The sequence below is a fragment of the Vicugna pacos genome, chromosome 10, assembly GCF_048564905.1.
Source record: "Vicugna pacos chromosome 10, VicPac4, whole genome shotgun sequence".
NCBI lineage: Eukaryota > Metazoa > Chordata > Mammalia > Artiodactyla > Camelidae > Vicugna > Vicugna pacos.
Genome location: NC_132996.1, coordinates 75024259 through 75046695, shown reverse-complemented (window position 1 = coordinate 75046695; position 22437 = coordinate 75024259). Strand labels below are relative to the sequence as shown.

The following is a 22437-nucleotide window of genomic DNA, read 5'->3' as shown; positions in this document are numbered from 1 at the left end:
GCCGGGAGGACGCTGAGGTTCAAGAATATTTGCGTTTTCGGCCGAGGCCCCGCCCCCGTTGCCTTGGCGCCCAGGGCTCTCAACCCCGCCGCCGGAAGAACCGCCCCGAGTCGAAGAGAGTGCCCGGCGGAGGAGGGCGCCCAGGGCCGAGCCCCCGGGGCCGGAGCACTGGGGCCGAGCCCTCAGGTGAGAACTAAGTTTGCCTTTGGGTCCAGGGCCACGGGCCTCGCTACCTACCCAGTGCCAGGGGGTAAACAGGCCGAGGACGAAGCAGCAAAGCCAGTGGGGTCCCAGTGATGCCCCAGATGTCAGATCAGGTCCCCTGGGGACCCTGCCCACAACCCCTGGCCGTGCGCTGAGGCGCTCCCAGTCACCTGCGCAGAGACCCAGACTCTGGGGGGTTCTGTGGTGGGGACCTAGGAGTGGAGCCGGCCATGCCCTCAGAAGGAATGGCAGGTGGAGAGGACCCAGAGAGCTGATGGTCCAGGCTGGGAAATGGCCTGGACTATGAAGAGGGAATGGCCCCCAGGTTTCCACCTCAGGGGCTCACAGAGTGGTAGGGCAGGATGGCATCAGGTCCATGAACAGTGTGGACAGGTCCAGGCCCGCGAATGGATGTGAGGGGACAGTGTCTAGATGGGAGCTGCAGCCCTGCTCCTTGGACCTCAAGACCTTGGGGCTAGACTGGACCTGTGCTCTGGGCCTAATCGCAGACAAGATCTCAGGTCAGCTGCTCTCAGGCACGGAGGGAAGAGGGTGGCGTACCGGCTCCCCAGGGCCACGGCCTGGCTAGCCCATACCTTCCCCATAGCCCACAGCTCGCAGCATCTTCCCAGGGGGCCCGATGGTGGGGCCCTCCTCCAAGGTTTGGGGCCTTTCACCAGTGAGAGAAAGGCAGGCAGGAGAAGAACTTTTGGGAAAAAATCCTGGCCACAAACTCCATGAGGTGTTAACCTCCATGGGTCCTTGGTGTACGGGTCACTTTCCACATGGGGGCACTCCCAAGGCCCAGTACTGTCTCACACCCTCTCTGTCAGAGCCTAGTGGAGAGCTGCCCAGGCCGAGGGAGGCGTCTCTAGACTTGATGGACAGGATGAGTGTTGAATGTCCACAGGGGCTGGTAGATAAGAACTGGCCAGAGGCTGCACCTGCCACATTCACTGATTTTTCAGGGGTTATTTTAGAGCCCGTTCTGCACACCATGGGCAGGGCAGGACATGGCGCAGGGCACACGCACGCACTCGGAGCAAGGCACGCACTCAACTGAATGAGTTGTGAAACACAGAGGGCTGTGGGAGGGGCCAGTCTTAAGAAGTAAATCCAGGAAGGGCAGGAGGAAGCTCAGGAGTAGGGGGGTCGGCGAGGCCCTGACCTGAGGTGGAGGCAGGGAGGATGTTCCAGCAGGCCTCTGGCTCTGCCCCCAGAGATGATTCCAGGGTCTGAGGCCAGGCCCAGGCATCTGGGTCTCTGAGGAGGGGTGCCAGGGGAGCCTGGTGCAGGTAGTCCTGGACACAGCGGACAGCCTGCCCTGGGGTCTAGGGGGGCAATGCTCAGGAGGGATGGGGTGCCAGGGAGGCCTGTGCACGGAAGATGGTCCAGAGTGACAGGCTGGGGACCTCTTTTGGAGGAGTTGCAGTCAAAGATGGAAGGAAGTGAGGATTTGAATGAAGACAAGGCATTTGCTCTGGAGGGACCCCAACGTCGGTCACCCACATGGCTGTCTTCCTCGTCAGCCGTGTCAGGGGCCCCATCAGGATGACCAAAAGGACCTAGGACCAGGCCCTAGGCCAGCAGCCCCTACAGCCTCTGCACCTGCTTGCTACTGGGCCCTGTGACCTTGGCCCAGCCTGTCCCAGGTCCCTTAGTTACAGTGGCCCAGCCAGGAGGCCAGCCTGACTCTCTCTAACAGGTGCCGCCTGGGACCACATGCTGCCCTCTTGCCCAGGTGTTTGACCCCCAGTGGGAAAAGGCAGCTGCCTCCAGGTGAGGGGGCTCGGTGGGCACAGGGGTGGGATGGCAAAAGGCCTGAGACCCCCGGACCCAGAGCCCATCCGGTAGAGAAATGCACATAGCACAAGGCCTGAGGCAGAGGTTTGCCGGCACAGCGGGCAAACAAGCAAATAGGACCTGGAGGCGGCCCCCTGGGCTCACAGCCTACATGGGCCTCAGATGGGGAGGCCAGCACCAGGACCCCTCGCGTGGACCCGGAAGGATGAGCAAAAACCCATGGAGAGTGGCCTGCCCAGGCTCAGGGAGGGGGTTGCGAGGCCCTCAGGCAGGCTGTTACTAAGTGGTGAGGGCAGAGCCTTCCCGGGGCCCAGAGGGGATCTGGGGGCTGGCTGTGCAGACACATGTCCAGGCTGTGCAGGGTCTCTGCTGAGCTGCATGCATGTCAGAGCAAGAGCAGAGGCTCACAGCTGTGCCCTCTGCCTTCGCCCAGCACATTGGATGTGAATGGACCAGGCCTGGGACAGAGGCCCTGGCCCTCAGCCAAGCACAACCAGGGTCCGAGTGCGGGAGCTGAGTTGGCAGGGCCTGCACAACCCCTGCCCCCGGAGCCAGGACCCAGGTGGCCATGGCGGGGACCACAGCAAGCAGCTGCTGGAGGAGTACCTGTCACCTGCCCGACTGGTGAGTGTAGGGGCTGGGGGCTGGGGCTCAGGCGTGGGGCTGGGGCTCAGGCGTGGGCCTGCGTGGCTGATGTCCCGGGGCTGCTATCCGGCCGGCCCTCTGTCCCCAGCCCTCGTGGCCTAGCCTGGCTGACAGATGCCCTCCACCCTCTCTGTCCCCTGCCCCTGCTCCACGCTCAGGGCCAATCCTGCGTGTTTGGTGGCGCAGACCTCTCCCAGGCACTCAGGCCACAGAAGGGCCCGAGTCAGGCCCTTCCACAGATTTGCTGAGCACACACTGTGTGCGGAGCTCCAGGGGTCCCTCCTTGAACCATTTCATGACCCAGAGAGGAGGCCCCTCGTTCTCACAGGAGACAGGGTGATAGACCTTCAAAGTGTGCGGCCCACAGAGTGGATGAAGAACCCGGGCGGGAGTCCACTGGGCAGGCAGGTCAGGTGGGGTATCCTGCCATCCCGCTGACCGTGTCTGGGGCAGCTGTTGAAGCCTCTCTCCGAAACCTGGGCCTCAGGGCCGCTGCCGCTCCCCCACCCTCACCTTGAGACCCAGCAGGTTCTGCAGAGACCTCTTGTCTGCAGGTTCCCACCCAGTGACCCCAGCGTGCGACCCCACACCTCCCAGCCATCTCACCCCCTCCCTACTGGCTGAGCCCCTTGCCGCCACTGGCCACGCAGAGGGTTGGGCAACCCCTACCACGGAGCCCTCCAGCCTGCACCCACGCTAGCGCCGGGGTGAGATGCATATGGGGAGGGGCCTCTTGGAGACTCCAGGTGACTCACCCAAACACTTGGCTGAAGGTAGTGGCCCGACATCCCTACCCACCTTCCTGACCAACATGGAGAAGCATCCTCACTGTCTGGTCACTGCAGGTGGGCGAGTCATTCCTGCTGGCCCCCCTCCCTGTGCCTCTGGCAGCCCCGTGTGTGCAGCCCTCCAGCCGGGCCTACAGTGTATGCACCTCCCCAGGTCCCTGTGCTGGGAACACACCCTGACTGCAGCCACTCTGTCGGCCCTGGGCCCTCCTCCTTCTCCCCAGCTCTTTGCTGGAGAGAGCCCGATGGCCACGGTCAGCCTCAGGCCAGGCCATGGCACTCTGTCTGTCAACAGTCCGGAGCCACACATGCTTTCTAATGTGTGTGAGTCTGGGGCACGCCACGCCAAGAACCACACCTGTGGTTGTTTCTGAAAGCATTTCTCCCCTCCCAGAGCCTCGCGCTTGTGGCGGGCACACAGCAGTCTGGCTTCTCCTGGAGGCTGTCTTCCTGGGTCATTCTAACTTCAAGCCCTGGTAGTTTTTTCTTTTACTGATTTGAGCGAAGAAAGCATTTTATTGTTCAAGCCCACAAGTTCCACAGGTCCTGGGCCCTCTCCATCCCCTCTGAACTCTGTCTCCTATAGCACCTCATCAACACACTTCACCGCGGCCAGCTCACTGCCACATCTTGCTTAGGACTTCTCCACCCAGTGCCACAAGTTCACTGTGTGCTTTTTCTACCATCCAGGTTACTAAGGAGACCCTTCTACCAAAATTCCATCATCATGGGACAGGGGGTCTCCATCTTTCTGGCTCCAGTAACACTCACGTCACTCCCCACTCCTGACCCCAGTCCCCAATCCAAGGTCACATTCATTTTTCTTGTTGTGGTACCTGTTGGAATTGCGTCTAGGTCCCGAGTTTTGTATGAGTCAGCTATTGCTGCAGTGATGTTAGTGACCAACAACCCCTAGATTTATGGGCTCACAGCACAAGTATACTTGTCCCTGGGGTTGAGGCAGGCTGGGGCGCAGCCATGCTCAGCAGAGCTGGGCTCCAAGCTGTGAACTGCACTGGGTCTGTTCCGTGGGGCGCATGTGTACACTGACACCCTCAGGGCAGGCCCTTAGCTGGCAGTGGCCCCACTGGGCATACATGATTGTGACCTCTGCTCCCACCACATCACGCATATCCCCCAGCCAGAGCTAGTCCTGGCCAGGGTCAGTGTGGGCGAGGCAAGGGAGTGTCTGCCACCTGCTCCAGTCTTGTGGCCCAAAACAGGGGTGTCCCTGTGGGTGGAGGGGTGACCACTGTCCAGTCCCAGAACTGACTGCCCCCCGACATCCGCAGCACGCCCTGGCTCAGGCAGATGACCTTGGGCTGGTGAGCAGGCTGGAGCTGCGTGTCGACACCCGGGAGAACAGCCTGGGGAACTTTGGTGAGAGCCCCGCCCTGCCTGCACCCACCACCATCCAGGCCAGACCGCGCAGGCCCCCCGCCAGGCCCTGGTCTTTGGACCGCTGCAGCCCTCCTCCAGGGACTGAGGACTCTGCCTCAGTGCCCTGTACTCCACGGGAGGCAGTGACTAAGAACCCTCCTTGGTTGCACAGGATGCTGGCTGGGGGCTCCCGAGCTCTAAACCCCAGTGTGTGAGCTGATGGAGGCTGTGGTCTGGGGTGCCAGCAGTGCTTGTGGCCCCGCCGTGGGAGGTGGCCTGGGAGCAGGACCCAAGCTCTGGCCACGTCTACGCCAGCCAGGCTCCCCTCTCCCCTGGAGTCCAGTGGCCTCGTGGCCTTGGGCGTGGCCCTGTCCTCTTGGGGCACCTTCTGCCCCTGCCCTGCATGACAAGCCTGTGTCCCCAAGGCTGCACTGGGCTTTGGGGCAGCCATCGGACAGCAGGGGCTAGGGGCAGGCCTGCACTGACCTCTCCTTCCTGTGGCCCCACAGGGGTACACCTGCCCAACCTCAGCCAACTGAAGTTGAATGGCAGCTGCCTCGGCTCCTTGCGGTGAGTGCCCTCAGGGCCCCTGGAGCACATCCTGCCTGCCTGGGTGGGGTCTCCCTGGGCAGCCTGCTGGCTCCAGCTCCCAGCCCTAACGCCCACCCTTCTAGCCCGGCTCTGCCACATCATCCACCCCCGGTCAGCTGGAGGCAGCTGCCGAGGGTGACGCATGCCACTTGGGGCCTATGGTCAGGGTTGGGCTGGTCACAGCAGGCTGTGTAGCTGACAAGGTCTCCAAGGAGCACCCGGAAGGCGCCCACTGGCCTTCAGCAAAGGGTCCCCAACCAGCGAGCTTGCACGGCTCAACACCAGCGGGTTCCAGGCGTCCCTGCTTCCCTCACCACAGCCCAGGGTGGACCCCACACTGGGTGGCCGGGAGCTTAGGGGCCGAGCAGGTCCCCGTCAGCAAGAAGAGGGATGGGCAAGGCCAGACCGCGGGGCCCGTGTGAACACAGCAGCATTTCAATACTTAACCTAGAAGATGAAAGTCAAAACTCAGGACAGCTTAAGGCTTTTGTTTACTTGATCGGGCTGGAAGAACAAATCTGAGGTCATACCAGCTTGTTCTGGGTGTTTGAACAACATGGGTTTCAGGAAGACACTGCTGGTTTTATGCAGCCAGGCCAGCCATCCGAAGGCAGTGGGAGTCCAGTCCCAAGTCTAGAAAGTTCTCCAGGTGTTTTAAATGGGCTATGAGGGTCCAGTCATTTGCAGGTGAGATGGTAAAGGTAGTTTTTAAGCATCCTCACTTGATTTTCCTTATTTATACTGCTGTTTATCAAGTAATAAGCTTCAAAAAGAATTTAATAAAACCTGGAAAACCTGGAAATGGAAGAGGCTGTGTGGCCCCAGCGGGAGGCACAGAGTGGGGCAGGGATGAGGCAGGCGACACCGGCTCCCAGGGAACCCCGCATCCTGCAAGTAATCTGGCACTCGGAACCGTCTTTAGTACGTGATTCAGCAATATTCTGACAGATATCAGTGCTTTATTTAATTGAACAGAGACAAAAAATCATGTTAACTCTTTCGTTATGAAGGCTTACAAATTAGCTCAAAGAACAATAAAAATATACAGAAAGATCATAAAACAAGGATGAAAACTACAGAGAGGAGCGGAAGGCGTTATAAAGGTAACATGACGCACCGTCCATGACAAACAAAATGCTTAATTCCAAGAAGACAGAAAGAAACCCAATTCCAAGAAAAAATTAGATCAGAAATTGTATGAAAAGGTATTCTGTTCCTTGAAAACAACAGTGAAACATAAGGAGTGTTTAAATTTTCTGTTATTGAATCCTGAAACTTGGCCAAATGATGGTTGCAGATCTCCAGGGATTGAAAGTGAATAAATATTTGTAAAAGGAACCTGATTAAATATGATTAAATACGACAGTTCAATAAAGTCACATTACAACTTAGGTGATGACAATGATACTGAAGACATTAAAATCTCAGGCCGTGTTATACGGGCTGGAACGTAATTTTAAGGTAATGGCTGTCAGTTCTTCAGAGTCTGGGAGAGAATTCAGCACCTGAAAGTGTCGCTGCCGTTAAGACTGTGTCCCGCTTGAAGGGGGCTGGTTCCCAGAGGGCTGCTCATCCACTGGGAGAAAGGCACCGACGGCCCTGGTGTCCCCGCCAAGCCAGCCTCGGACCGGACAGCCTTGACTCAGGACAATCGTGTGGGGAAGACCACACTAACCATCTGGGAAACGCAACAGCTCATTTGGAAATTAACATACTTGAAGGGGCAGCTTTCACTACAGCGCGGCTGTGTGCGTGACCCCAGGTGCTGGTTTTCAGCTTGGTTCTGTCCTCTCCCTGTTCATGCCTGGGAGTTCTTTGTAGAGCCGGGGTGCATTTTAGACCCCATAGGCCTCTCCACCCCACCTTCCCCCGCTAACTCTGACCAGGGTGTTTTTCACTAAAACAGCGATCCCTCGTTTGCACTGTTCCAATCCATCCGTTCTGGCTGGTGCTTTGGGTGTTTTTTAGGACGTTGGTCTACACCCCCAAGGTCTTGGGGATACTCTGCTTTTTCTTTTGTCTGCTTGTGGTCTCACTGTTTACTTTTGGGTCTTTAATCCAGCTTCTCTGTGAGGTTGCTGCCACACAGAGAACAGGTTGTGGTACCAGACTGGGGCCCCGTTGTGTTTTCCACTATGTGGTGAGGCGGTGTTCCCGACCTCCTCCACCGGCGGTCCACCGGCGTCCTCTGGGCCATTCTCCAGGCCCACGCGGGTACGCCCGCGTGTTCCCCGCTCTCTGTCTGCAGCCTGCACTGGTGCAGCTCTGCGCTAATGTGTGAGTATCTGACACCTCATCTTGGTTTTCCTTTTTCCACACTGACTCAGCTATTTCTGAGCACTTGCATTTGAGTTTTGCAATCAGTTTTTTTGGATTTCACACACCCTACTCCTTCTGGAATTTTTTTTTAATTAAAAAAGATTCATATGCTAATTTGGGTTAATTTTTAAGTTACATACATCCACAAATATGGTATAGCTCTCCATTCTGTGTTCTTTTATGTTTTGAATAGAGCCTTTAGACTCCCTCTGTAAAGTTCGTTATCAGAATGCTGTCAGCTGCAAGGCACAGAAGCCTGTGTCCAGCTGGCCCCAGCAGCAAGGGGTTATTCCTCACTTTTGTGGGCACACACCTGGGCCAAGCCCATTCTAACCACGGAGGATACATCAGTGACCAGAACAGGACTGTCTCCGGGACAGTCAAGGAGCCCGGCTCCCAGGGCCAGTCCCCTCGCATGCTCGGCATGGCTACAGCCATGTTGGCAGGCCGAGGAGTGTGTCAGTCCTCTAGAGTTGCTGAACAAAGCACCACGAACCAAGCGGCTTGAACTGACTCTTCAGTTCTGGAGGCCGCAAGGCAGGATCTGGGGTCAGAAGCGCTGGTTCCCTCTGCGGCTGAGGGAGTCCTGTTTCATTCCCCTCTCCTTGGGCGGTGCTGGCCACGTTTGGGGTTCCTTGCCTGGCAGACTCATCACCCCAGGCTCTGCCTCCACGCTCATGTGGCCTTCTCCCCATGTCCAAATTCTCTGTTTATAAGCTCACCAGTCGTACTGGGTGGTGTGACTGCATCTTACATAGTTATGTCTGCAGAGGCTAAATTAACTCCCACCTGTTTGTAGTAGCTCTGCAATCACGCATGGAGCCCTGTCTCTGTTGTGTTTTCCGGCTGAGTATTGCCCGTGAAGAGAAGCATTCTGCTGGTTTAGAATAGATGTGTTAAATCAGGAAGACACCACTGACCTGGGTAACTGGGTCTGTCACCTCTGACAGCTCTGTCCCTTTACTGTGCATTTGTGATACCGCCAAGCTCACAGTAATTCAGGTGATCGGTCGATCCCACTGGGGCTTCTGTGCTGACGGCCGTACCATCAGCAAGCAGTGGGCACTGCCATTCGCTCTGCCCCCCCGCTGCTTTCCGCCCTATGCCTGGCCAGGGCCGTTGGCCAGCCCGCTGTTAACCAGCAGCAGTGACAGTGGCAGGCAGGCTTGCTTTGCTCCTGACCTTGGTGGGCACGTGTCTGAGTCCCTGTGTGTCTACTGACATGACCATAAAATGACACTTCTCCTTTGGCCCATTAACCAACTAGACTCCAGTGACGGATTCTGTGATGGTCATTCACCCTTCCATTCCTGCACTGACATACCTGCTGGTGATGAAGTATTTAAAAAATCACTGTAACTTTAAAATAGTATTTGCTCAGCAGTTGTCACCTGTTTTCTTGGGTGACAGCCCTTGAATTCCCTCGTTTGCACTTCTCTGGTTCTGGAATCGAGGACCGACTCAAAAGGGACCCTCCCTCTGACTGTTCTCAACTGCTGGGTTGTCTGACGCTCCCTGCACAAGAAATGACTGTAGGAGACAGAGTGTCTATTCCATGATCAAACTTCCTTTTAAAACTGGCCCAGACCTGTGGGCTTGGCGGCGTGGGGAGTGTTCATCTCCGTTTGATTTCTTTAGTGGCTATTAGCCCAGTCGAAGTTTTCTCTTTTGGTGCCAGCTTGCCTGGGTTTTCCAGACGGTGGGCACATAGTTGTTCATAGTGGTCTTTTGTTGTCTTAAATTGCTGCTGTGGCCCTAAGTGTTCCCCTTCTTAAATTCCATGTGTTTATGCATGTCGTCTTTGTTTTTATCCCTGAGCAGTCTTGCCAGAGGATCCTCTATCAATCTGGTAGAGTCGCTCTGGGCCCTTTGATTTTTCCAGCTCCTACTGCTTTCATTCTGATCTTCATCAAGTCTTTCCTTCTAGCTCTTTTTGTTATTCACTGTTCTTTTTCTGGCCCCCCGAGCTGAATGCTGAGCTTCATTGTTCTAATCCTTCCAGTGTTCCGGTTAATATATTCAAAATCTAACTTTCTGTGTACAGCCTCAGGCAGGGTCCCAGAGATTGTATGTGCTTTGTTTTTCTCATTAGTTGTATGTATCTGGTAACTTTTTTACTCAATCTGCGATGATGCAAAATCTACTGATCATCTGCACCTTTATTCTTCTACCGTAATTGGGTCCCCGTTTTCCGAGGGCACAAAGCCACCCAGAGGAAGCCTGGGGCTCCCGGCCAGGCAGCCAGGTCCAGGCCGGCTCTCAGGCTGAACCACAGGCCACAGGCAGGACAAGGGACGGGACTCTGGACGACATGGAATCAAACAAGAGGACCGTCAGGGAAATGAAGACAAGCTTGAAAGAAATACCACAGGAAACCCCATCTGAGACACTGTGGGCAAGACGGGCGTGAAAACATGAGTAAAACCACGTGGCTGCGAATGGGGTTTGAAAAAATCCCGGAGAAGGCAGACAGACGGAGGCACGTGCCTCGTCTCGCAGAAGCAAGCGGAAACGACAGATCAGAACCAATGTCTAAAACGTAAAGAAAACTTGTCGGACATAAAAGCAGCCTTTCATCTACAGACCGAAAGAAAACTGAAACTGAACCGCCAACACTGAAACATACCCTAATAAAGGCACTGGGCTCCAAGATGAAGACAAAACTGGGGGGCAGCCAAGTAAACAGATCAGGTCTTCCCTTACGCAGAAGAAAATGAAGTTCCCCTCAGACTTCCACACAGACATACTCAAGGCCAGAAGACAGTGGAGTGACGTCTACATGCCCAGTGGGAAGAAGGCGTGAGCCGAAGGTTTCCCGCCAGCCGGCATCCCGGAAAGCGTCAGAGGCGGGGAAGACAGTTGATTCGCCCCTCTTAAGGAAATCACCGGACACAAATTTCAGCCACTTAAGAGGTGACTGGAAAATCCCTTTAAGGCAGCAGACGGGGCTACACCTGGAATCTCTGTAACTAAAGGACAAAGGCTAAGGCAAAGGTAGAGATTGCAGAGCAGAACAAAACCTGGAAACACAGAGCGCAGGTTAAGTGGTGGATGAGACATAACTGAAGGGGAATTTGCGAACCAGATGAATGGAAGGATTCACCAGGCCATGCAGAAATGTGAAGCTGCCAGGAACACCTGAGAGGTGAGGGCCCCTCCGCGTGGACCAGGGAGGAGGCAGAGCCCTCCAAGCAGGAGGAAGGGAAAGTGCCAAATCCCCAGGTGCCAAAGTGTGGGTGTGATTCAGGGTCTCTGGGGGTCAGCACGGCTGGAGCCGGGCGGCAGAGGCAGGGTGGCCAGCACAGCAGAACCCATTTGGGGCCATGTGGGGTCCCTCACCACCTCCACCGACTGGTACCCCCAGGGAAGCCACCTCACCCCCTCATCGCTGTCCCCAGTTGCTCAGCGCTTCCAAGCAACATTTCAGACCCTCACTCCCAATCTGAGTGCCCGAGAAGCTGTCAACAGTATAATTAGAAATATTGCGGCACCTGTAGCATGAAAGGGACACGTCAAAGCAGACCCAAAGACCCCTGGGAGGAAAAAGACAATGCCGGGAGGGGAGTGCGGTCCGAGAGCCTTCAGTGAGAGTTCCAAGACGTGGAAGGAGATGTGGCTCCTCTGCCTCTTCAGACAAGAACAGCAGGCTATGAACAAAGGTCAGCGAGCAAGAAGGGCTCTGAGGAATTAAATGTGCGAAGGCCAACAAGAAAGTTACTAGCAGCGTTGGAAGACAGGGAACTCTCCCAGAAAGCAGGGGAAAGGCCGAGATGGAGATGGGAGGGAGAAGGGACGAGAGCAGGTCCTTCCCAGAGAACGTGGGATTGGCCAAGCTCCCGATGTGAGCACAGAGACCTAGAGGAGAGAAAACACAAAAGCCAAGCCCTCAGGAACATCCCAGAAGCCAGTGGACAGGACATGCTGTGGTGGGCTAGTGCCCTGACAGGAGAGGAGGGACGCCCAGGCTGAGAGGACCTTGTAGTGTCGGGCCTGGGGGCCCAGAGGGGTCGGGGGCAGGAGGCCTGCAGTTTTAGGGTGGGAAAGCCCCGGCCTGCCCCAGGGAAGGTGGCAGAGACTAGTCCGGGGCACCGGCAGGTGGCGGGGGAGAGCCTGCAGGCACAGCTGGGCAGGGGGAGGGCCGGGGGAGAGGGGAAGGAAGGACACCCTGGCTGACCGCCCCCCCCCAGGAAGGGGAAGCCTCACCCACCCCCTCAGAAGCAGGCAGTAGCTCTCTGGCACCAGGGCAGCTCCCCACAGCTGTGGCCGGCCCCAGCCCCCCAGGGGGTGGACAAGATAAAGGAACTTCTGCCCCTGCCCAAGGCCAGGCGGCTGCAGCAAGGAGGGAAGGCAGGGAGCAGGAACTCCGCCACAAGCCAGTCGCAGAGCCCCTGGGCCTGGAGACAGCCGATGTGGGTGGTGGATGGGCTCAGACGTGGCACAAGGCCTTCATGTCCACAGTTGCCCGTCCCTCCACCCAGGACGGCACTGACCAGCCAACCCTGCCCTCTGCAGAGACCTGGGCACCTCCCTGGGCCGCCTGCAGGTGCTGTGGCTGGCTCGCTGTGGCCTGGCCGACCTGGATGGCGTCAGCTCCTTCCCGGCCCTCAAGGTGGGTCTGCAGCACCGTGGGCTGGGGGGCGGTACCAGGCCAGGCCCTGCCCCCTGCCTGGCTGAGGACCCCGTCCTGCCCCAGGAACTCTACATTTCCTACAACGACATCTCGGACCTGAGCCCGCTGTGCCTGCTCGAACAGCTGGAGGTGCTGGACCTGGAGGGCAACTGCGTGGAGGACCTGGGCCAGCTGTGCTACCTGCAGCTGTGCCCGAGGCTGGCCACGCTCACCCTGGAGGGCAACCCCGTGTGCCTGCAGCCGGGCCCAGGCTCCTCCAACGAGGTGTGCGCACACAGGACGGGGCAGGGCTCTGTGGCTCCAGCCCGTGGCCCTCCTGTGGACCCCCGTGGCCCCGGGGACCTCTTTGCCCATCTGACCCCGCGGCACACCCCCAGGGCACGCCCTCCTGCACCCTATGGCTCATTTACTGTGAGCTCATTCTCCCGTGTTGCTGGAGGCCCGGCAGCTGCCAGGAAGGGACTACAAAGGGCATGCCAGGCCCCTGAGGTCTGTGCACGTGCCAGTGGAAGCACATGTATTCTCTACGGTCTCCACACAGAGTTGTGTACACAAATACATACTCTCATACACACACTCTGCAGACCCCGTCAGAGCCCCCCATCCCCTGCAGAAATGCACTGATGTGTCGAGGGCCTGTTCACACCCCCCACCGCTGCACGCACCCCTGCACTGCTCACACATGCCTGGAGATAACACATCCTGCCCAGCTGCTCCCCGGTGCCAGTGCAGAGTGGCCGCCCACTGGGCCAGAGCTCAGAGCTCAGGGCAGCTCCACAGTCCAGAGGGCACCCCTGGACCCTGGCAGTGAGCCTGGAGAGTGAGGTCATCTATGGGTGGGAGCCCAGGGTTGCTGCGGTCCCTGGTGTCCCAAAGCGACCCAGGCCAGCCTGACAGCCTGTCCAGAATGGGGCAGCATCAGCAGCCCCCAGCTCCCCTGCCCACAGCGGGTCTGGGGGAGGCGGCTGCAGGATGATGCTAGCCTGGTGGCCCCCCTCCCTGACACTACAGGCGCCCCAGGGCTACGACTACCGGGCAGAGGTGAGGCAGCTTATCCCCCAGCTGCAGGTCTTGGACGAGGTGCCAGCCGTGCACCCAAGCCTGCCGACCTCGTGGAAACTGGACCAGGACTGGCTCATGGTGAAGGAGGCCATCAAGGAGGGCAGCGCCCTGGACAGCCTGCTTCCCAGGCTGGTTGCGGCCACCATCCACCTGGCCTCCGGTGAGGGCTGCCCCACCCTGCCTAGAGACCTCACCTCTGAGGCTCAGAGGAGGTCCCTACTCCCTGACACCCCCAGCAGGAGAGGTCTCCACCCTCAGCCACTACCCCCTCCCCCCGCCACAGGCCTCTCAGAGACAGCTGCACCTTCTGTCCCTTCTGAGCTTTAGCCCCTCATCCTCAGAGCCCTGCACACCTGCCCATTAGCCGCACCTGGTGGGTGCCTCCCCCACCATCCAAAGAGGGAAAGGAAGGCTGAACCTGCTGCTCCATGGCACTGGGCTTGGGGCACACAGATGCTGGGTGGCAGGGTCCCTGCTCTGTGGACAGAGGTCAGCTGGGGGCTCCCGGGCTGGCCAGCTGGTGTGGGCCTTGGCGACCTTTGATTTTCTCCCTTGGGCAGATCATCCCTACGGATCCCCCAGTCGAAGACTCGGCCCTGAGCCGTGCCTGCCTGAGATCCAGCCCTGGGCCCCGAGGCCCTGGCCCCTCTCTCTGCTGGTCCCTGGGGGTCCCCTGCCTGAAGACCTTCTTCCCAAGAGCGAGGCCCCAGAGGACCATGCCAGCAACCTTACCCACGGTATCTGACCCACCTGGGCCCAAAGCTGACCCTGGAGCCCCTCGGCCCCAGGCCAGGACTAGCCACACCCTCTTCTCCAGGCACCGGCCGAGTCCTCTGCGGGAACCCCAGCAAAGGCCTGCAGGAACACCGGCACCAGGGCCAGGTACACCCTGCCTCCGCAGTGGGCCAGCATCCTGGGCCTGGGCCCCCAGCTCCTCACACCCTCTACAGCTGAATAAGGCCTTCTACCTCCAAGCCACTGCCCACCAGCCTCCTCAAAGGCAGTGCCCCTAAACCAGCTCTTTCCCTTCCCAGGCCCGGGTGCACCCAGAGAAGCTGCCCCCATGCAGGCCAGAAGGCCTAGCCACCAGGGCTTCCAGCCCAGCACCTGACCCTGCAGACAGTTGTGACCACCTGGCCAGGCTTCAGGCTTTGAGGGGGCTGTGTATGCGGTGGGTGCTCCTCACCATCCCCACCCCAGCCCCACTACCTCATGTGTTCTGTCTGGTCGGGGCTCATGGCTGGAACCTGCTTTGGCTAAGTGGTCCCTGGTCCCCCAGGTGGCTGGAGGGGCTGGTCATGGGAGCCTAAGACAAGGGACCATCCCAGAGTCACACTCACTTGGAATTGGCTCCAAAGGAGGGCAGGGCTGCAGCCTTTACCCCTCCCCGCACCCCAGACCTCTCCCCCATAGGTGCCTGGAGTCCCAGAAGGCAGGGGCCACAGTTCCTGGGGGCCCACAGAGGGGCCCTGAAGAACAAGAGAACAAGGCTGGGCCCAAGACTCCCCCTCGCCCCTCAAGCCTGGGCACAGGTACCCAGAGTGACCTCACACCCTTCAGACCAGCTGCACTAACTCAGTGCCTCGCTAGCCAGGCTCTGACACAGGTGTTACAGGGAGGGCCTCTCTTGGGGGTGGAGGCGCACAGCCAAGGGATTCCAATGCCAAGTCCTCCTCCTCTGAGCCATGGGACCACAAGGCCACTACTAGGCCACCAGGGCTGGGTCACAGAGAGGGAGGGAGAGGGCTCTCTGGAGAAGGGCAATGTAAGCAGAGGCCAGAGGGGCCCGGACTGAAAGAGGGTGCCACGAGGGCCCAGGACAGGCCCACTGGGAAGTTCTTGGGTGGGACAGAAGGCCAGCAAAGGGAAGGAGGCCGCCAGGCAGGCAGGAGACCAAGGCGGAGGGGCCACCCTTCTCCTGCAGACGGGGTCTGGGCCCAGCTTGGAACACAGAATTAAGCCAGGTGAGGCTGTCCCTCAGGGACACTGGCTTCAGAGTGACCATGGCTGAGTGGAGCAAGTGCAGGGGCTGTGAGGCAGAGAGACCCCTCACCCAGTGGGGCCCAGGGAGGCTTCCTGGAGGAAGGGTCTGACCTGACTGTCAGAACAGCTGGGTTGGCAAACCTGGGGAGGTCTTTGTAAGCAGGGGCAGCAGGAGTGTAGGCTGAAGGCTTGGCCAAATGACCATCCTGTGGAGGGGGGCGTCAGGGGGCCAGGATGGAGCAGGGACAGGCCCAAGCTCTGCACATCCATGTGCCGCCTGGTGCCTTGGGGCCGGGCTGGAGAAAGGGGGCCCCGAGAACAGCTGGTTGAGAGGGGTCCACAGCCAGCTACCCTGTGGAGGGTGGAGGGTGAGCCAACAGGCAGCCAGGAGGAGGCGTGGCTGAAGTAGTGACAGCCAGTGAGGGACGAGGGGCACCAGGGCCTCCTACTGCAGTCCAGGTCCAGGTGGGCACTGGGTGACCATGGCCATACCTACCTCGCCTGCCCTCAGGTGGGTACCAGGGCCTCATTCTCTATAGGAGACGTTTGGGAACTGGCCCAGGGCCACCAGCCCATGAGCACACCCTTGGGGATGGGGCCCAGTGACCCAAAGCCAGAGCCCAACCTTGTGGCCTCTGCCTCCCCAGAGGTGGGTCCAGCTCAAGCAAAGGTCAGAGGTCACAGGGCTGAGGGCCACAACTTCTCTGGGGAGTACAGGAAGTGGGGCAAGGGTGCTGCCTTGGGAAGGGGAGTGAAGGCCTAAGGGAGGAGCCACAGCAGACACTGCAGCCCTCTGGCCACCCCTATTATGATTCCCCGGGGCCTCTTGTCTGACATGCTGTCTCTTTCCTTGTTTTCCAGAGCCTTCCAGGACCGTGGGGTACAACCTGATCCCCTCTCCCCCCAAGTCCCTCATGTCACCTGACAGGGGCAGCAGCTCCTTGGGGTCCACAGATCTGCAGTTCCGGGGGCGTCGGCTCAGAGCCCTGGGTAGCTTGGGGCCTGGACAGAGTGGGGGGCTTGGCCTGGGTCGGGGGCTGGCTGCAATGAGTGCTCTGAGAGCGCTGGAGGTGGCTTCAGGCTCCAGCCCTTCAGCCAAAGGACGTCCAGGCCCTAAGCCAGCACCAGATCCAGCAGCCAGACCCCCAGCCTCCAGTGCGTGTCGCACCTGAACCTCATCAGCCCGGCCCAATCCCACCCGCACTGGAAACTCCCACCTACTGCCAGGCTGGCCTGGGAGCTGGTCAAGAGGTCCCACTGTGGTCATGGGAGCACCCACTTGATCTCTAGCCTCACAGCTTGCAGAGCATCTGGGCAAGTGTGCTGGAGGGGGTGGGGAGTGGACCTGGCACAGGAGAGGGTCCTCTTGGTGGAGTAAAGTCAGGAGTTGGGACTGCCAGGGGGTGGGCAGAGGGAGAGCCCAGGACAGGACAGCCCAGCGCCCTACTGCTGGCCCAGCTACCCACTCCTTCCATGTGGCCTGGCCTTCCTAAGAGGAACAGGCCTAGAAGAGGGAAGGTTGGGCCCAGACCGAGATGGCTGGAGCTGGGCCCCGTCCATTTCCTGGCTGGCCCTCCAGCTGCCCCAGGACTCTGAGCCACGCTTAGGCTGCTGTGGTCCTGAGTGGAGGCGCTTGCCCCGGGCCAACCAGGGTGCAGCCAGATCTCCCATCCTGGTGGACTTGTGGGTTCTCCCACGGGGATGGGGCAGCCAGTTCCCCCCTCTTGGGGCAGGACACCCGGAAACCAAGGGAATCATTTTCGACTCAGGTACAGAAATGTAGTTTACTTGGGAGGCGGTGTTGATTCAATAAATTATGCAGCTAGCATCGCTGGCCTTCGGCGCTTTCTTCCCGTACGGCCCTGCCCTGCAGTCACCGAGACGGCTGGGGGTAGCCAGTCGCCTGGACGGCCGCTCCCCACCGGCCTTACACCGGCCGGCCCGCGTCCGCGATGATGGGCGGGCAGCTGAGGAAGCGGAAGCCGAACCTGCTCTCGGCGGTGCTCTGCACCGACAGCGCCACCATGGGACAGCCGCGGTCCACGCTCTTCCAGCACACCTGAGGGGGCGGAGCCTGAGAGGCGTCCTGGGCGGGGGCGGGGCCTGTAGGACGAGGAAGGGGCCGGGGCTGCCGGGACCCCCGCGTCCGCACTCACCCGGACCTTGCATTCCTTCCTAGCCTGGCCGTCATCGAGGCCCGGCTTCGCCTCTGCGCAGGACAGTGATGGGGTGGGGTCGTCGCCGGTGCCCCCTCCTCGCTGTCCGCCCCCTCTCCACGTCCCTAACCCCCCCCCCCCCGCGCCCTCACCGAGGATGGCGGGCAGGAGTTCTAGGTGGGTCTTGGCGCCCTCAGGTCGCACTGACACCTCCCGCTGGCGTAAGAGCTTGCTAGTGCTCAAGCTTGGCAGCTGGACCCGGGTCCTGGGGAGGGGAGAAGGGGTGGTGAGGGACAGAGACCACCCGCGGGAAAGGGTGGGCCTGGAGGGGCGGGACTTGGGGAGGTGGGGGGCCCGGAGAGGTCAGGGACGGGCCTAGCAGTGGGGTGGGGTCTTTGTTGATCGGGGCCTGTGGGGGAGGCACGGACCGAGGAACCCGCGGTCCCCACCCCGACCTCTGGCGCCCGGCCCGGGCCTCCCGCGCCCGGCCCTTTCGCGGGGGTCGAGGCTGGAGCCGTTGCCCGACGAAGTCGGCACCAGGCCTGGCCTCCAAGAGCGGAAAACGGTCGATGGACAAGTTGGTGTTGTCCGCGAAGACCTTCGAGACGGGGGCCCCGCAGTGCGGAGCCTGGTGCTCACTGAGGACCTGCGGGGCCATGAGGGCATGGTGGTCACCCCTACCCCGCAAGGCCAACCCTGTCCCCGCGGGATCCGCACTGACCTCGCCCTGGAGGTTCAGAAGGAGGGTCACGCAGCCCCGGCTGGAGTGGAAGCGGACGGGCTCCCGGCCGAAGGAGGAGGACGGCTGTTGCTTGGTGCTGCCGGGCGCCTCGCCCCACACCTGGGAAGGGCGCGGGCGGCGGGTGAGGGGCGGCGGGGGCCGGGGCGGGGCCGCGAAGGGCGCGAGGAGCCAAACGCACCGTGATGTGGTGCTGTGGCGCCAGCAGGGTGCCAGGCGGGAAGCGGTACATGCACACAGGGAAGTCGCGCACCAGCTGCCGCAGCACGAAGCCACTCAGGTCGGCGGTCTCCTCCAGCGACTGGTTGAGGATGCGCACGAACCTCTGGCGGTGGCTCACGGCCACGATCTTCAGGCAGGAGCCGGTGGGGCTGGGGCAGCAGCACCGTGCAGACAAGTTTTGCCACTCCAGCCCTGGTCCCACTAGGAGACCTGCTCCCAGCCCCTGGAGGTGGGCGGGGTCCCCTTCTCACCTGAGACAGCGCCGGGGCTCCTGGGGGTGGGGATCCTCACTGGACTCCAGCACCTGGACGGTCTTGCCCTGCTGGCCCCAGTGGGTTTTCCGGAGATCTACAGAGAGAAGGCCGGTCTGGGGGGGGAGGGGGGCCGCCCCAGTGGAGCATCCACTGGGGACATCTCCTGTGAGACCACACCTGGCCTGCAGCACCCTGAGGGTCCAGGTGGCAGAAGAGCAGTGCTGGGGGTCAGATCCTAGGCAGGAGGGATAGCTGGACCGTGGTGGCTGATGGAAGCAGAGACGTAGCTTGCTGTACTTGGTGGGGGGGATGGATTTGAGCCAGAGCACCAAGGCAATGGCAGGAGTCCTCCAAGACCACCCTAACCCCTAGGGATGGGGCTGGAGAGGCCCTCAACTGCCTGGCACCTGGCTACTATGAAGGCCTGGAGGCTGGGGGATGTCCTTTATAGCTTTGGGCAGAAATCACAGGCCTGAGGACGGGGGAGCCACCAGAGGAGACCCATCCCACTTCACCTTCAGATATTGCCTGACTGTCCTCGCAAAGGCTCCATGCCTGTGCTTCCATCTGCTCAGAAGTGCAGCCTGGTGCCTGGGGATGGTCCCCTGTCACTTTCTGCACGCAATTACACGCAGCCAGCTGGCAGCTGCTGGATTCGGAGCCAGTGCTCCCTGAACTGCTGTTGCCAACCAAGGGCAGGGAGCTCCACTGTACACTCTTGAGACGCTGTTCCCTGCGCCGACAGCACAGCTCCGAGCTCCGCTGGTCAGATAGTGTGGCTGGTGGGAGCTGTGGGGGCGGTGGGGCCCAAGGGCGCCTGTGGGCCAAGATCAGCTTGCTGTCCGCGGCTCTGGCTCCTGGACACCAGCCCACCCCCACCCAACCTCCCCAAGGTGGGCAGAGCACACCAAGCTGTGGTCCCAGTCCTGAGGACCTTGCATGGGGAAAGGGCTCATGGCTGGACAGAGATGGCCCCAGAGCCTTTTCCCTTCATCCCTAACCCATCATACAGCTCAGAGAATGATGCTTGGAAGGTTTAAGTGACCTGTCCAGGGACACTAAAGGGTAGAACTGGGATTGTGGTCCACACCTGCCAAGGCGAGCCCTCTCCTTGCCCCTGGGGGGTCCCCACACAGTGCAGTTACTTTTGATCTGAGTTGGACTCGATGTTGGTGAAGAGGTTGGGGTACTGGTGAGCGATGCTGTTCCAGTCCACATCCTCCAGCCGGAAACTCTTGCCAAAAAGCAACAGATATGTGGCACTGCCCCCCCTGCCCCCACAGGATGGCAGAGCCATGAACACACTTGGAGGGCTTGCTTACCTCCCCAGCAGTGGGGGCCTGATCGCTCTCAGAGAGGTCGCTGGGGTCCATCAGGGTCTCTGCCGTCACCACCTGCAAAAGGGGACAGGAGGCCACTGAGCAGGGGCTTGGGGGAAAGGGCACCCCTCCACCCAACACAACTCTCCACTTTGACCTCACTAGCACCTGAGGCACACAATTGCCAAGTGTCAGGTGGGTGGGACCACAGCGCTTGTAGTCCCAGTCCCAGACCAGCCAGGGCCCCCCAGCAGCACCAGTCTGAAGGGGACATGCTGGCTGTCCCAGGGAAAACCAAGGAGGGCGGGCTGAGTAGGGCAGGGCCCCAGGGGCACAGGCTCACCTCCACACTGCCCGTTGAAGATCTCAGTATGCGGCCCACCCAGGAGGAGCGGGCCAGCTGCAGGAGGCACGACTTCCGGAAGGCCTGCAACTCGGCCTCCATCTGCTGCAGCATGTTTCGCATCTGCAGCAGCCGCTCCTCCAGGCGTGCCTTCTCCTGCTCCAGGACAGCCCATTGGTGGGTGGGGTCTTCTCCAGACTCTGGCCCCCAAGGCTACCCCTGCCTGGCCCCTGACCCTCACCCCAGCTTGGGTCCCACACCCAACTCCTGGATTCCCCTACAGCCCTTACCAGCTGGGCCTGTTCCTTCTGCTCTTTCAACTGCAGAGTCAGCTTTTGGACCTGATTTTGCAGGAACTTTTCCTGACTGCGTGAGCTCCTGGGGGAAGGGGCAATCTCAGCGCCCACCCCCCACCCCCCCAGCAGCCAAGGAGGAGAGAAGGAGGAACTCCTCCTCACTGTCATTAGGGTTCTGAGGGCACAGACTGTGACTGGGTCAAGCTGTCAGACTCTGAAGAGGTCTGAGTCAGAGGTGGAGTCTAGGTTGGGTTTAGTACCCACCGGAATGCTCAGAGTTCGGGTCTAGGTGGGTTTACAGTATAGTGACTTCTTCAGGGTTAGGTTGGGGATTAGGGTCAGGTAAGGACTGGGGCTAGAGTCCAGGTCTGGGCTGGGGTCAGGCTGGAGTGGGGCTCAGCAGTTGAGGTTGGAGTCAGACATAAACCAGGAGTTGGGCCAGGGCAGGGACTGGGTGGGGCTGGAGGACTAGGGCTTCACTGCTGACCTCTCAGGTGGAAGCCCAGCCACCTCCCGCAGGATATGGTAGTGCCGGCCATTCCGGGGTTTCTGGATGGCCCACCGCAGGGCCTGGATCTCCAGCTCCCGCTGCCCCCACAGCAGCCGCAGAGTGTGTGGGTCCAGGGACTCCGGGGCCAACCTGGAATGCCAGCGCCCCTTCCTCTTGATCGGACCCTGCTCTGTGGCTGGCCTGGCCCGAGTGGCTGACCACCCCCTCCCCTCCTTACTGCAGGTTGATGGAGAAGACCACCCTAGTGGAGCTGCATTTGGTGTCCTGAGGGCGCGCAGGAGCCACCGGGTCAGCAGGTGCACCAGCTGGAGGCCCTATGTGGCCACTGACAGGGTCTCGGTCCACCAGGACTGGGAGAGCCTCCTTCTCAGCTCCTTCAGCCTCCTGACAAGACTCGGGGGCCATTCTTGATGTTCTTGGGGGAGCTGAGAGGAGGGGTGGTGGGGCTGTCTGCCCTGCGTCCTGTGTGTGGGCACCCCTGCAGGGCTCTCCTTACACATGCGTGTGTACGACAGCCCCAAAGTGTGCCGCTGGCTCACAGGGCATCACCCTCCAAGAAGGGGTGTGTGTGTGTGTGTGTGTGCGTGCGCGTGTGCGCGTGTGTGCCCCACGGTACAGCAAACTGCCAGTTACGTGGGTGTCCACATCTGCATGTTTCTGACCAGGCCAGGACAGCAGGTCACCCCCCACCAGGCTCCAAGTCACCTGGGTATTCACACATTCCCTGTTGTCTCCTCCCTGTCACCCTGGCCCTCTAGGGCCCGAGCTCCTACCCCTCAGCCTAGAGCAAGGGCCCTCAGAGGTGCTAGTCCTCTGCCAGTCAGACCCAGGGTCCTCCCCCAACATTCACCTGAGGCCTGAAATCCAAGCAGGCTTGGGGAGAGAAAGGCTCCGCAGTGTTGCCATGGATACTAGCACTCAGAGGGGAGGGGCTGTTTGTTACCAGGAGCTTCCTGGGAGACACCACACCAGGGCCCCAAGTGAACCCTGGGCCCACCTCCTGGTCCAGCCTGAAGGAGCAGCTGTGAGAGGTCGAGCTACTGCCCAGCTAACCTCAGCAGGCCCAGAGGACACAGAGTGATTAACATGGCCTGCCATGGTCACCCACTCAGCCCAACACCCCCAACCAACCCTGGGGGAGGCTCCCACAGTCCCTCTCCAGCCTGGTATGGCAGTCGGTGGCTATTATCGG

The 22437-nt window shown here is 60.2% G+C and overlaps 2 protein-coding genes across 16 annotated transcripts; one reads left to right on the top strand and one right to left on the bottom strand.

The window, feature by feature from the left end:
* The first annotated feature begins 104 nt into the window (after positions 1–104).
* On the top strand, positions 105–17233 carry LRRC56 (leucine rich repeat containing 56). Of its 9 annotated transcripts, none has more exons than XM_072970648.1 (13): positions 121–186; positions 1910–1983; positions 2441–2631; positions 4733–4820; positions 5330–5390; positions 12243–12339; positions 12424–12624; positions 13429–13582; positions 13983–14159; positions 14240–14304; positions 14457–14593; positions 14821–14954; positions 16267–17233. In XM_072970648.1, the coding sequence occupies exons 3-13, from the start codon at positions 2455–2457 to the stop codon at positions 16575–16577; spliced, it is 1602 nt and encodes a 533-aa protein (XP_072826749.1). In that variant the 5' UTR covers positions 121–186; positions 1910–1983; positions 2441–2454; the 3' UTR covers positions 16578–17233. The 9 variants fall into 9 exon arrangements, with proteins under 9 accessions (XP_072826744.1, XP_072826749.1, XP_072826748.1 ...); XM_072970647.1 differs by having other exon boundaries at positions 13423–13582; XM_015251994.3 differs by having other exon boundaries at positions 13372–13582.
* On the bottom strand, positions 17171–22107 carry LMNTD2 (lamin tail domain containing 2). Of its 7 annotated transcripts, none has more exons than XM_072970635.1 (14): positions 22096–22107; positions 21463–21670; positions 21222–21374; positions 20729–20816; positions 20439–20594; positions 20099–20170; positions 19922–20010; positions 19292–19593; positions 18774–18870; positions 18482–18671; positions 18283–18402; positions 17990–18207; positions 17714–17826; positions 17171–17614 (listed from the first exon to the last, which is right to left on the bottom strand). In XM_072970635.1, exons 2-14 carry the CDS (start codon positions 21648–21650, stop codon positions 17220–17222), a joined length of 2181 nt encoding a protein of 726 aa, XP_072826736.1. In that variant the 5' UTR covers positions 21651–21670; positions 22096–22107; the 3' UTR covers positions 17171–17219. The 7 variants fall into 7 exon arrangements, with proteins under 7 accessions (XP_072826736.1, XP_072826741.1, XP_072826737.1 ...); XM_072970640.1 differs by lacking the exon at positions 22096–22107 and having other exon boundaries at positions 17171–17479; positions 17562–17614; positions 21463–22090; XM_072970636.1 differs by lacking the exon at positions 22096–22107 and adding an exon at positions 22019–22065.
* Positions 22108–22437: the final 330 nt, after the last annotated feature.

Coding starts and splice junctions, on each gene's coding strand:
- LRRC56 (XM_072970643.1), top strand. CDS start 2,455: ATGGACCAGGCCTGGGACAGAGGCCCTGGCCCTCAGCCAAGCACAACC. Junction 12,340..12,423: donor GCTCCTTCCCGGCCCTCAAG/GTGGGTCTGCAG, acceptor GTCCTGCCCCAG/GAACTCTACATTTCCTACAA. Junction 12,627..13,371: donor CCAGGCTCCTCCAACGAGGT/GTGCGCACACAG, acceptor CTGACACTACAG/GCGCCCCAGGGCTACGACTA.
- LMNTD2 (XM_072970635.1), bottom strand. CDS start 21,650: ATGGCCCCCGAGTCTTGTCAGGAGGCTGAAGGAGCTGAGAAGGAGGCT. Junction 20,171..20,438: donor CTTCAACGGGCAGTGTGGAG/GTGAGCCTGTGC, acceptor CCCCTTTTGCAG/GTGGTGACGGCAGAGACCCT. Junction 17,827..17,989: donor TGGGGACCGCGGGTTCCTCG/GTCCGTGCCTCC, acceptor TCCCCTCCCCAG/GACCCGGGTCCAGCTGCCAA.